The sequence below is a fragment of the Corvus brachyrhynchos genome, unplaced genomic scaffold (assembly GCF_000691975.1).
Source record: "Corvus brachyrhynchos isolate BGI_N302 unplaced genomic scaffold, ASM69197v1 scaffold60, whole genome shotgun sequence".
In the NCBI taxonomy this organism is placed as follows: domain Eukaryota; kingdom Metazoa; phylum Chordata; class Aves; order Passeriformes; family Corvidae; genus Corvus; species Corvus brachyrhynchos.
Window position 1 is genome coordinate 1,352,658 of NW_008236767.1, and position 12,269 is coordinate 1,364,926.

The 12,269-nt window shown below is 38.2% G+C and overlaps 1 protein-coding gene across 1 annotated transcript in view; it reads left to right on the forward strand.

Moving 5' to 3' along the window:
- Positions 1-12,269, forward strand: part of ASXL3 (additional sex combs like 3, transcriptional regulator) — a 114,283-nt gene that overhangs the window by 71,535 nt on the left and 30,479 nt on the right. The window contains exon 10 of the mRNA XM_017727397.1: positions 1,410-1,573. Coding sequence (XP_017582886.1) covers positions 1,410-1,573 — 164 coding nt within the window. The remainder of the gene's footprint in view (positions 1-1,409; positions 1,574-12,269) is intronic.

The following is a 12,269-nucleotide window of genomic DNA, read 5'->3' on the forward strand; positions in this document are numbered from 1 at the left end:
TTCCTAATAATCAGTATGCCCAAATTTTCTCATTTTTAAAGCATAATTTATTCTTAACATGTCAGTTGTGATTGTTGCTGAGAGGTCCTATGTAAATGCCAAATGCCATCATTGCTCATAGCAGCAGAATAATCTTTAAATCACTTTTTTAGAGATTCTGATGGAGTGTGTGTTTTACATAGATCAAATCCCTCTTATACCATCTTTGAAATATTTGAAAGTACCACGGACTGAAACCTGAAAAAGTTTCGGGGCGGGGGGGCGGCGTTTAGAAGCTCTTGAGTTTTTCCAGCCACATCACCTGGACTTGGATATATTAAAACTTAGAGGAAAAAAGGATTGTAGCAGTATATATACCTTGAAGCAGGTAGCTCTTTAAGAAGCTTTTAAAAGGTATCTTCTAAATATTATCCTTGAAATACCAACAAAATCAGACCACACAGGATCTCCAGTGGTCATCTAATTTGCTCATCAGTCATAGGTCAAAATCAGATATGCATCTGTCATTACTGACAGGTATTTGTCTGACATATTCTTACAAGGTTTCCACTGATGGAGACTGTAGTACCTCCCTATGGATCTAATCCAGTGTCTCCTTGTTCTTGGTGGGTGAAAGCTTTCTTTTCCCAGTATCTTAACAGATATACTTCTTACTGTGCAAGAATTTAAGCTGATAGTCCTTCTGTCCACTGGGTAAAGTAAGAAGACATTGTTCTGTAGCACTGTGCATGAGCCATATGTGTATTTCCCTTTCCCTCTGCTGGGTCTTTATCTTACTCCTGGGTTTGTACTGTCCCTCGCATACTCTGTTTTTTAATCTCATAACTCCTGCTGCTGCCTTCTGTGTGTTGATCATTTTAGATCATCAGTTCTTAGGAGAATTCTGAAAAATGCATGCTTTCAGACATTAACATATTAAATATTCTCATCTCTTTGATCATTCTCTATTCACAGAGGTAGTTTTATCAGGTGCAATGGGACAAGTTGTGCAGGCCATAGGGCACTGCTGATGATAACAGAGAAGCTGACCATAATGATTGATTCACATCAGCCTCATCAAGTAGCCTTTTGCTTGAAAGTAGGTGCTTATATAATTATTGGTGGTGACATGACAGGATTATTTTCTGCGGCTGCTCATTTGAGTTGGTCTCGAGCTGAAAGTAAGAATATGTCAGCTGTGATGTTGAGTGGAACATGGATCCTGTAAGAGGTCAAGAGACAAATGCAGGGAATATAAAAGCTGTGACACCTAGAATAACACCTAGAAAAGGCTGTGTTACCCTTCTCAGAGTACCATTTCTCTAGTGCTTACTGTATTATACAATAAAAGCTAAAAACTTAAAAAGAAGTCTTGTTCCTACTCTCTTCCTTTATTTATGTTTAAAGTTATTTCTGTTTATTTACTCCAGGACATTTGAAATGGACCAAAGCTGAGGATATTGACATAGAAACTCCGGGATCTATTCTAGTGAACACTAACCTGAGGGCTTTAATAAATAAACACACCTTTGCTTCTTTACCTCAGCATTTTCAACAATACCTCCTGCTTTTGCTTCCAGAAGTAGACAGGCAGGTAAGTAGCATCGTACAATATTTCTTTTTTTAATAAGACTTTTTTACAGTGTGTTTGTGTAGGCTGATTTGACTGACTAGGAATTGTTCCAGGACAGAGTAAGGAGAAAAATTCAGTTCTTTCTTAGGTAAAACTGTTAGATGTAGAATGACTGTGAAGTTTTATCTATTAAAACCAGCTCCTGCTTCTTTGCTTCCTGAAAACTGTGCAGCTCCCTGATTTGTCTAAATGGAAACTGGGCAGCAAATCTTTCAAACTTGCCAAATCACTTAATTAGCTTTTCTACCTATGGTGTTGAAGATAAACTTCTCATTCTCAAGCCTTGCTTTATTTTGGGTCTCTTTTCACCTGTGGTCATCCTTGGTGCTCTACCAGCAATGTCCAGGTCAATATTAGTTCTGTTAGTTTGTTCTCCTGCCCTTCACCTTTCACACAAGCTTATGGATGCTTTCTCAGCTCCAGTGCACTGAGTCCACTCATTCACACTTTTGTAAGGAATATCTTCTCCGGAGCTTAAGGCTTTGTGCTCAGATCTGTTGAGGAAAATGATTTGGAGAGTAACAGGCTGGAAATAAAATTTCAGTTTCATGATCTTTCCTACAATGTCTGTTCCTTCCTGCATTTGGTGGTAAGATTGCAGGGTTTCTTGGAGTGATAAAAAAGGCTTTCCAGCATGTCTAGTAGTTAAAACAGAAGAGAGAGTGCAAACCAATTTCATTTGCTCACTTGCCTCACTTAGGGATTCAAACAGTCTTACCATTTTCAATGATGAATACTCATACACTTAATTCAGACTCATTAACCTACCCAAATAGGGCATTATATTTTTTGCAGATGGTCAGTATCCCTCTTTTAATGTAATAACTTGAGAATGCAGATAATTTAAATGACTAATTAAAACCTGCATCTTAAATAAATATTTCATTTCAGTATTGCAAGTTTCATTTCTTAAACTGTAAGTAGTTAGTCTACCACTAAAGCAGGGAGAAGAAATGCAATATGACACAAAAAGAGAAAGAACAATTGTACTGATGTACATTTACTCAGCCTCTTATCAAATTAGATACTATATGTTGTGGATGGTAATTATGCATTTAATAACAGAATGCTTGATAAGGAACATCAAAACAAGATCCATAGGACAAACAGTATAAATGTACTTATTCTCAAGCTCCCACAATGCAGTCAAAGTCAATATTGACAAGTTTTAAGAAAACTTTTTTCCCTGCTGTCAAACAGATTTTGCTTAGTGCCCAGCACACATTTTCCTGATAGTTTGGATTTTTTTGTTCTCTTTCCAGTTAATTCATAGAAGAGATTAAAAAAAATGTACTAGGTAAAATCATGTTTTCTCTCCAAGTATCAAAGACCCAATGTTCATAAATTACATTTCAAGTATGGGGTCTTTATTTAGAAGTTTTTTACATTAAAATTTATTTTTAACAATGGAGTATCTACAGCTGACAAGCCACTTACCTTCTTATCAGTGTTCTTACAGCAGAGTTTTTTGGCAAGAAAATCAAGAGAATATTTGTTGAATTTAAAGATGCCTCACTAGTTAAAAGCAATGCATTTTTTTAACTTTTATTTCAAAAGGCATTCAAATAATGCATACAATACGTTATTTCAGAGGCCCAACACTACATAATTGGACACTGTTACTTCACAAGCAAACATTGTGATGAGACATTTGCAGGTGTCCTTCCATCTGTCATCTTCTCACAGCATTCTGTGGATTTGTGTAGCATACCAGGTTTTCACCTGCATTTGGAAGGCAGGAGTCACCAGTCATCTCTGGAAGTGTAATGGAAATGTTTGGCCTCTAAGTGTGATAGTTTGAAAATTGTTTTCTGGTGGAGAGTGGAATAGCCCTGAACCTTCACTTTGCAGAAGTCATAGCAGAGAAAGAAATGCATCTCTTTTCTTGATGTCTTGAGAATACATCCTTGGCTATGCCTAAAGTGTGGCATCCCAGATACAGACTGATGAAAGCAATTGAGCTGATGTTCTTTTCCTTCCCATGGCAAGTGGAAAATGCCAGTGTAGTGCTCAAGGATCAAGTAAAAGGAGAGAGAATTTCAGCCAGGGAGCTCTGGTGGGAGTCTCTGTTGTTGGTCACTCTGACTGAACAAGGCAAGGGTATTCAGTTTTCCTCTTATTTCTACTTTCTAAATCAAATGGGGTATCAGGCAAGCAAAAATGGCGCAACACTATTCTTTGAGTTAGCTGCACATCTCTGGGGGTTCAGTTTTGTTGTTTTATATCGTGCTTTTCTTGATTCGTCTGAGAATTCTTATTTCTGTTCTTCTGGCTCAGAAGGGTTTCCTCCCTGTGTGCTGCTCTGCAGTTGGCTGCTGTTGTCTTCCCCAGAGAAAGCTGCATTTCTGTGTTGCCATGTGGATATAGTATGTGAAGTACAGTAATAAATGGCACTATAAAAATGTAATAGAGTTATGCTATTTGTGTATATATAGTGATCTGTGAAATAAATTACTAGTGAAGTGCAGTCTCATTTAGGCTTTATTAGAGCTCCACATAGAAAAATCCCGTGATGAATGATTCTTTGTCATTTCTGTCATAAACACCATTTTTCTGGGTGGTATAACTCCTCCTCCTTAAATCGTACTCAGCCAAAACTTGTCATGCATATGTCAGTTTGAATAAGCATTTTTAGAAACCATTAGTTAAAGGAGTTGAGGTTTTCTATTTTTTTGTGTGCAAGTGTTTATTGTAAATAAATTACTTCTGTCCCAACCTTGGTTAGTCTCGTGTGTTCAAGAAGAGTTCAGGGACAAGTTAGGAGCTTGTTGGGATGTGTTTTCTGATCTTTCTTTTGTTTTCAAGTTTTTTAGTTGCTATTGGGGAGCTATTGGAGCCCATGGAACAGAAAGCCTTAGGAAAGATGTCCCAGAATGGAAGAAATTGAGAACAACTTTTCTGATGTTCATGCTGTCATTTTTCCTACTCCAGCTAGATTTTTGACAAAGTGGAAGAATAGGATCATTGCCCTTTTTTTTTCCTTGGTAAAAGATAAACCATATCATGAGTTATATTCACAATTTAAATTGATTTCAGCTTGTATATTAGTTTAAATTTTAATAGCAATGAGGCCTTGTGTAATTTTCTGTATTCAAAATGCCTATGAAAGAAATTGGAGCAAGTTGGCAGTTATGGTAGATGCATTTTATCAAGGATTTTATTTGTTTTGGTTTGGGTTCAGAGGGAATTAGTATGTAGACATTGTTCAAATGATAGAAACATAGAATGTCCTGAGTTGGATGGGACCCATGAGGATCATCCAGTCAAGCTTCTCACCCTGCACAGGACAGCCCCAAGAATCACACCATGTGCTCTGTCCAAATGCTTCTTGAACTCTGTCAGGCTGGTGCTGTAGGCTCTTCCCTGGGGAGCCGGCTCCAGTGCCCAAACAGCCTCTGGATGAAGAACCTTTTTTCTAATATCCAACCTAAACCTCCCCTGGCACGACTTCAGGCCATTCCCTCAGGTCCTTTCACTGGTCACCACAGAGAAGAGATCAGTGCCTGAGAAGCAGCCATGTCCCAGACTTGTCTGTTTAGCAGACTACTCCAAAATCTTGCATCACTGGATACTGGGAACCTCATGACTGAAATTTGAACATGCAGATTTTCAGCTCTTTGTTAATCTGTATGAATTCAAAGGCTCAAAATCCTTGAAGCTCAGTGGGTACAGAAGCCTGTTGAGTGATTCCCTGGGAGATCTATATGACTGAGCTGGAGATGTAGAAAACATGCAGGTGTAGAAGCGATATGAAAAGTGTCTGCACAAGAGATTTCAGTTATCACAAATTCCAGCAAAGTGTTTCTCTTTACAGCTCTAATTAGAACATTCTACAGCTAAACATCAATGGATTTTTCATCAAATACCTGCCTCTGACATTGATACATCAAGCTGATAATTACGTGTAACAGAAGCTTTCTTGACCACCTCTCAGTAAAACTCACCTTCAAAGCAGGAAGTTTCTCTCTGTAGGTAGATTGCTGTGTGGCATCAGTGAGTCTTTAAATTTTAATTAACCAATGTATATTGTGCAAGGATGAGTAACAGATCTGTACAACAGGTTGCTGAAAAGGAATGGCAGTTGGCAATATTGTGTCTACACCAGCTTTCCTTTTTGGTGCTTCTGGAAAGTCAAATTTCTGCTCTTAACACCAGAGTATGGGCAAAAGGAAGGGAAACACACCCACCTACTTAGCTTCCAAGAAGAGAAGTGCAGCCTTACCTGAAGAGTAGCAGAAAGCTGAAGTGATTTTACTAATCCTGAGAGAGTTAAATAAAATGATCTTTCCTGAATGCTCTGGGGAAAAAAAAAAGTATCTTTCTTTCCGGACTCTATGACTGCTTAACACCTTTCTGATCTTTGAGAATTTAATTTTGTTTATCATTTTCTCTTCTGGTAATATTGGACTCTTTTTAGCCTCTTGTGATTTGCACCTGCCCTGCCCTTTCACACAGGATGTGAATTTCTTCCTAGAAAAACACTGCAAAGCCTCCTCAGATGTGTGTATTAGGTAGCAGTGCCATTTTATCAGACCAAATCTATTCAGGAAGAGCATTTAAAACAGTAGAGAAAAATCCCAGTAATAGCTATATCTTGTCTCATCTTTACTTGTTTAATGAATGAAATTTAGCAATTTTCTTTTATGTACAGTTTATAGATATTAAAGTTAGTTACTTAAAAACTTCAGTATTCTTAAGGAATTACCTAAGTCAGGTAGTATTGCAGAAAGGCCTGTGAATATTTCACATTTGTAGCAGGTCAGTTCTACTAAAAGGAAAAACATGATGCGCAATTCAAAGGATTCTAAAATGGGTCAAAACCCACTTTATTCTCTTTCTTTTAATTTCTAAATCAGTGAATCCCAAAATAATTCCTGTCTCTTGGGTCAGTGCTAGTATTGCTATGCAATAACATCACAGTATCCTTTTATTTCAAGGTTGGTGCAGGTTCTGTGTTTCTGTCTTGGCCTGTTTGATTTGGGTTGGTGCTGGCACTTCCAGTTTGACTCTGTCACCTTGCAAAGATTCCTTCTCACCTTGTGTTGAGAAAAGGCACAGGGTGATGTCAGTTAGTGATTTACTCTGGTTTAAAATAATAAGAAGTAATTCTGGGAGAGGTTATCTACAGAACTCCAATGCAAACCTCTTTGTTTTCATGCAGTATGAATCAGCTTAATATCTGTTCCTACAGTTTGAGCAATGATAGCAAAAGGTAACAATTGTTTTTGATGTGCAAAATTACTCCAACTCCCAAGCACATCAGCTGGAATTCTGTGGTGGAGAGTGGGTAATGAATATTGCAAAATATTCTTTTCTTTGTAAAAGACAAGAAGAGAAGTCTGGTATCTGACATTCTGAACACTTAGTACGTATCATGCTGTATATTCGTTTTATATCAGAAGAGAGTAAGCAAAGCTTGATTTACACAGTTTCTTTCTTGTAGCAATGTAACCATCTCCCTGCTTGTTTTATTAACTTCATCAGTGCTTGAGGATTATACTTGCCATTGGTATTTTGCAGAATTTCCTTTATAAAAAGACCAACTGCAGAAATTACTGCTGTGTGTATTATTTGCTTCCAGGTTTATTTTATGTTTCTTTCCATGGAATTATTGTGTAGTGGTAGTTAAATGGTTACCTTATCTTGCTTAGCTGCCATTTTTGCTGATACTACAACCCTTTAGCTGTGTCCTTTTCCATTCTCTATCATCAGTAGCTTTCAAATATTTATTATTATGTTCCTGTAAATGTTTGAGTTTTACACTGAAATAGTTTTAGGGTTATGACAAAAGCATTTAGTTCAGAGGAGAACATTTGCAATTGAAGGTTAAATGTAACATATGTCATCTGCACCTAAGCAGATTTAAAAAGCTGTTAAATTGGCACCCTTGTGTGTGCAGTAATTGAAGGTCATTTTATGTCACATTTCTCCCTTTAGCTGACATTTTTTCTTCGGTTTTACTGGTTGATGTGGACAGCATGGTGTCGTTGTAATGTGCTTTATTTGTACAGCTTTATTAGGGTAGTTTTAATGCAGGTATCTTGCAGACTAGATATATATAGACATTCTGAAGATTTAAGCTGCCTTTTCAATCAGATTCTGGGTCTGATTCCTGAGCTGAGCTAGCCAAGGGTTTTCAAACAGGTTACTGTTTGTAACTGACCCTCTGTCCTTAAGAGCAAGTTAATATTATTTTACCTAACACACCTGTATGGATGGCGTATGTGTGTATTTCACAGTCATGTATTAACAGCAACCATCAGCTTCACTTTACTGAGTTGAAAGCTGAAGCATTTTACTTTAAAATCCCAGTTGTCTTTAGCTACAGGAAAGCTACTCTTTAGCTTCCCTAGGCAGTCCACAAAGGCTCACTGCAATTGCATTGCAATCTGGCTGCTCTGATTGATGTGGTAATGGAATTCTTGTTTGCTGGTTTGCAGTAATCCCTAGAGGTCCTCCTTAGTATCAGTATGTCTACATATCTGAATAGGAAGCTTTACATTTTTGATTAAGTGTCATGGTTTTGTGTTTCTGCAGGCTTGGTCACTGTGTTTCAGAAGTGTGACACGGTGTTTTCCACCTTGCCGCATCCATGTTGTGGAAGTTCTTGTTTGATTTCTAAAGCTCTAGTTACAAGCTCTTGTCACGCTTAAAATATATCTCATCTTTAAGAACAAGTTTTGCAGAGGTGTTAGCAGAACTATTGCATTTGCTTTTGTCTGTAGCAAGGCTAAACTCAGCTGGAACATCTAGTAGGACACAGCAATGGTGCTGTGCCCCCTGAAAGCTAAAAATACAAGAGCCACAGCTGTCTCTGCAGCATCCTTTCCCTTAAGTCCTTCTGATGTGTGAGGGGCCCTTCACTCAAGGTTGTTCTTCTGATGCAGACTAGTGAAGCTTTTAGTTCCCCTCTTGTTCCCTTCAAGCAAGTTTTATAAAGTACGGTGCACAGCTGTTAGTGCTTAAAAAAAAAGAGGACTTTGAATGCAATGCAAGCCCCATTTACATTTGACAGAATTACTAGTATTTTAGAAAGAGAACTGATAAAGCACCTCCCTTCCAGTGGGAAAGTAAGTGCCTCACATAAGTGCCTTTTTAAAACACTGTGCTAGGAGCTGTGTTACGAGAGTATAACTAATGTGTGGACATAAGTGGTAACATATATGGGCGCAAGAGACTGACGTGTTCCAAGTTATGGAGCTGTGAAGGATGCACTGCAGTACTGCAGTGTGTAGTGTTCCAACTGTGCCTCCCTTGCAAAGTGCACATCACATTAAGTGATGTGAGTCGGTCTGCAGGGCCTCCAGTGTTGCCACTGTAGGGCTGCACTGGAATTAGATGGAGAACAGAACATTCCTTACCGTTCTGAATCTGAAGACAGCCAGGGACTGGAAACAGGATGTTGGATGCAGGTGCAGCAAAAAGAAGAGTGAGCGGAAGTGATCCGTCCATGCTTCTGCAGCAAAAGGAAGATCAAGCAGAAGTGATCCATCCATGCTTCTGCAGCAGTCTCTCCCCCTCTTCACCCTTACTCTCACCCTCTTTCTGCTTCTCCCATCGCCTTTCCCTCCCCTTACCCTTTTCCAATATATTTGTTTGGCTTAAATACAAAAGGGAAAAAAGAAATGACTTTTTTTCCTAATTATTTCACAACATTACTGTTCTTTGAATTATTTAGACTCAAATTTCATTTAGCTTATTCTGTCTTGTGTTAAGGACATGCAGCCATTTGTTTGCATGGAAGGACAGTGTTTTCTAATGCCTAGAAAAAAGGAATTGGAGGCAGGATTTTCATTTTTGACACTCATCAAAGATGACTGACTAATTTTAGATGCTTACATGTAACTTCCCCTCACCTTATGCTTCTTGGGCTCAAAGGTATAAGTCTATAATTTTAATTAAAAGCTAGGTGAATAAACCCTGGCTGTTTATGTCCCTTTTCCTGCACTCTCCACATAATATGAGCATTCTTGGATAATTTAATATTGTTTAACTTTCTCTAGTCATCTTACCTTAAACAAGTTCCATACATGCTTGTCTTGGTCACAATCCATGTATGTTTTTCTATTTTGCCTGTTTTCCCCCCAGGCTTATGTGTCTTTTCTAGTACCTTAATAAATACTTGCTTTTTGCTGTGTGTTCTGACATGCTGGGGTTCACTAATTATGTGGAGTATGTATTAGAGAAAAAGCTTTTAATTGTTACTTCTAGAATTTGAATGCAGTTAGAAGGTACTGTTTGCTGCATGTTTTTTTCTATTTTGCTTGGGTTTTGTTTCATTTTAAAACATGCTTTATCTTTTCATTTTGCCAGATTTATTACTTGCCTAAAATTCTTCATCTAATTTCTTGCATCTGAGCTCCAACAGATTGGATTCTATTGTCTTTTTTGACACTACAGTGTATTGGAATGAATATAGCTATCCCACTTGTCTTCTTGATTTAGACAAGGTCTAAATTAACAAGTCACATTTCATTTTGAAAACATATGTTTGCAATTCTTCAGTCTTACTCGGCATATTTCCCACTTTAGTGAAGATGGAAAAGGTCTTTGTTTCTTTCTCTAAAAGATGCTTCTTGCTTTTCTCCTCATGTCTGAAGCAATTATTCCTGTAGTAGGAGATATTTTCTTTTTCATTCTTTGATGTTTTACTTCGAAGTTTAATCTGGTTATTTTTTATAGGACTAAAGTAATACTCAGAATCACTTTCACCATCTGTCTTCAAAATCTGTCTCTTCATTTTGTATTTGAAGGCAGACTGTTTATTTTATGTCGATGATCAAGTGGGAATGACAAAGAGCTTTTCTGGTAAGGATTGATAACTTCATAATCAGAACTGAGGAAAACTAGCCATATTCTGGGTCATGTTACCCTTTGCTGTGAAAAGGTGAGACCCATGGAAGAGAGCTTACACAGAGTGAACATGAACACCCAAGCTGAGGTACATCAGAATTGCTGAGAGAGCCATAGGATGATTTGATATCTATCCATGTCACCTCCCCAGACCTGAAGTTGTGATGGCTGACTTTGTTCTGGCAGCAGCTCTTGAGTCAGACCATCTATTGCTGTCTGCTGTATTTATATATGTATATAGTGTTGGATGTGTCTCTTACCATTCATGTATTTCTCAGTGTTAGTGTGGCTATTTTGTGGTCACAATAGCAAAAAGGTCCTGATAATTACATCTTGTCAGGAGTATTTTTCTTATATTCCTGTTTATAAACCTCCTGTTCAGAAACTCTGCCATTGTTGGCTTTAAATACATGGTAGCTGACTTAAGAAAGGATGGATTTTTCATCAGTCATAGCACTGTGTAAATGTGTGCATTTTTCTGTTTGAGATGAGCCTCTGAGTGTTGCTTATCTTCAGGCAAAGAAGCAGTATTTTGGCTGTGGGTTTTTGCAAGGCCTGTCTTTTTTAAATACTCTGTGTCTTCAGCTGCATTACTTCTTCCACATCCCTACCATCTGTGTCCTCAAGACCTGAAATCATCAGTGTTTTGTATTAAACTTGGTAATTACCGACTCCTTAACTATTCATTCCCCTCCTATTTTTGTTTCTCTCCAGTATTACACCGTGCCTTTCTCTGCACATTTCTCTTTCCTTTCTGTTTTATGTATATCAGAACTGTTGACAAGCTTTTGCTTCTCTTGAAACAAAAGACAGGCAGAGAAGAAAATGAGAGTGGTTGTTGCCCTCAAGGGGACCACCATGTGTGCAGACCTCTTCTATAGGGTGGATTAGGGTCTAGTTCAGATTTTAGGGGTGAGAAAAGAGGCAGTGGCATGAATGCCATTGTGATGTGAGTTTAACAGACCATCCCATCTAGCTCCACGCTCGTAAGGCCACGCCTAGAGTACCTTGTCCAGTTCTAGGACTTCGCCTAGATAAGAGAAGAGCCAGGGGCAGTTTTACCAATGTGTATAAAAGGACGTGACACAACCAGAGGCAATAGGTACAAACCAAAAGGCAGGAGCTTTCATATGGACATAAAGTAAAACATTTATTAGTGAGGGCACAGGCTGCCTAGACAGGTTGTGAGTTCTCCATCCTTGGATATATTAAAAACTAATTGATTTTTATTTCCATCTGAAGTGTGTTATTATAGTTCAATAACACAAACATGTTATTACTTTCAATGTGGTTCTTCCAGGTCTGAGATAAATGAAAGGCTTGTGCCTTAACCTGATAGGTTATCTATCACACATACAGGTACTTCCTGTGGATGGGGTTTTGTGCAACCTGGCCTAGTGCAAGGTGTCTCAGGCCATGGCAGGGGGCTGGAATTAGATGGTCTTTTAAGGTCCCTTCCAACCCAAACCATTCTTTGATTTAGTGTAGGAAAGCATACATCGTTTTGTGCTGGAAATTATGTGGGTTATTCCATTTCTAAAATCTAAATCAAATTTGAAAATATGGTCATGATTATGGACAGCTCAGCAGAAACATCTGTTCAGTCAACCTTTAAGCAACAACACCACCAGGGAGGCTGCACTAAAGAAAATACCCTTTCATTAAATAAATACTATTAAGTCATCATCTTCAGTATTCAGCATGCCCAGTTCGGTTCAGAAGCTGTGGAAATAATCCAGAGAAGGGCACTAAAATTTTTATGCACAAGCCATAAAAATGTCTAAAGAAAAATTACTGGACTAGA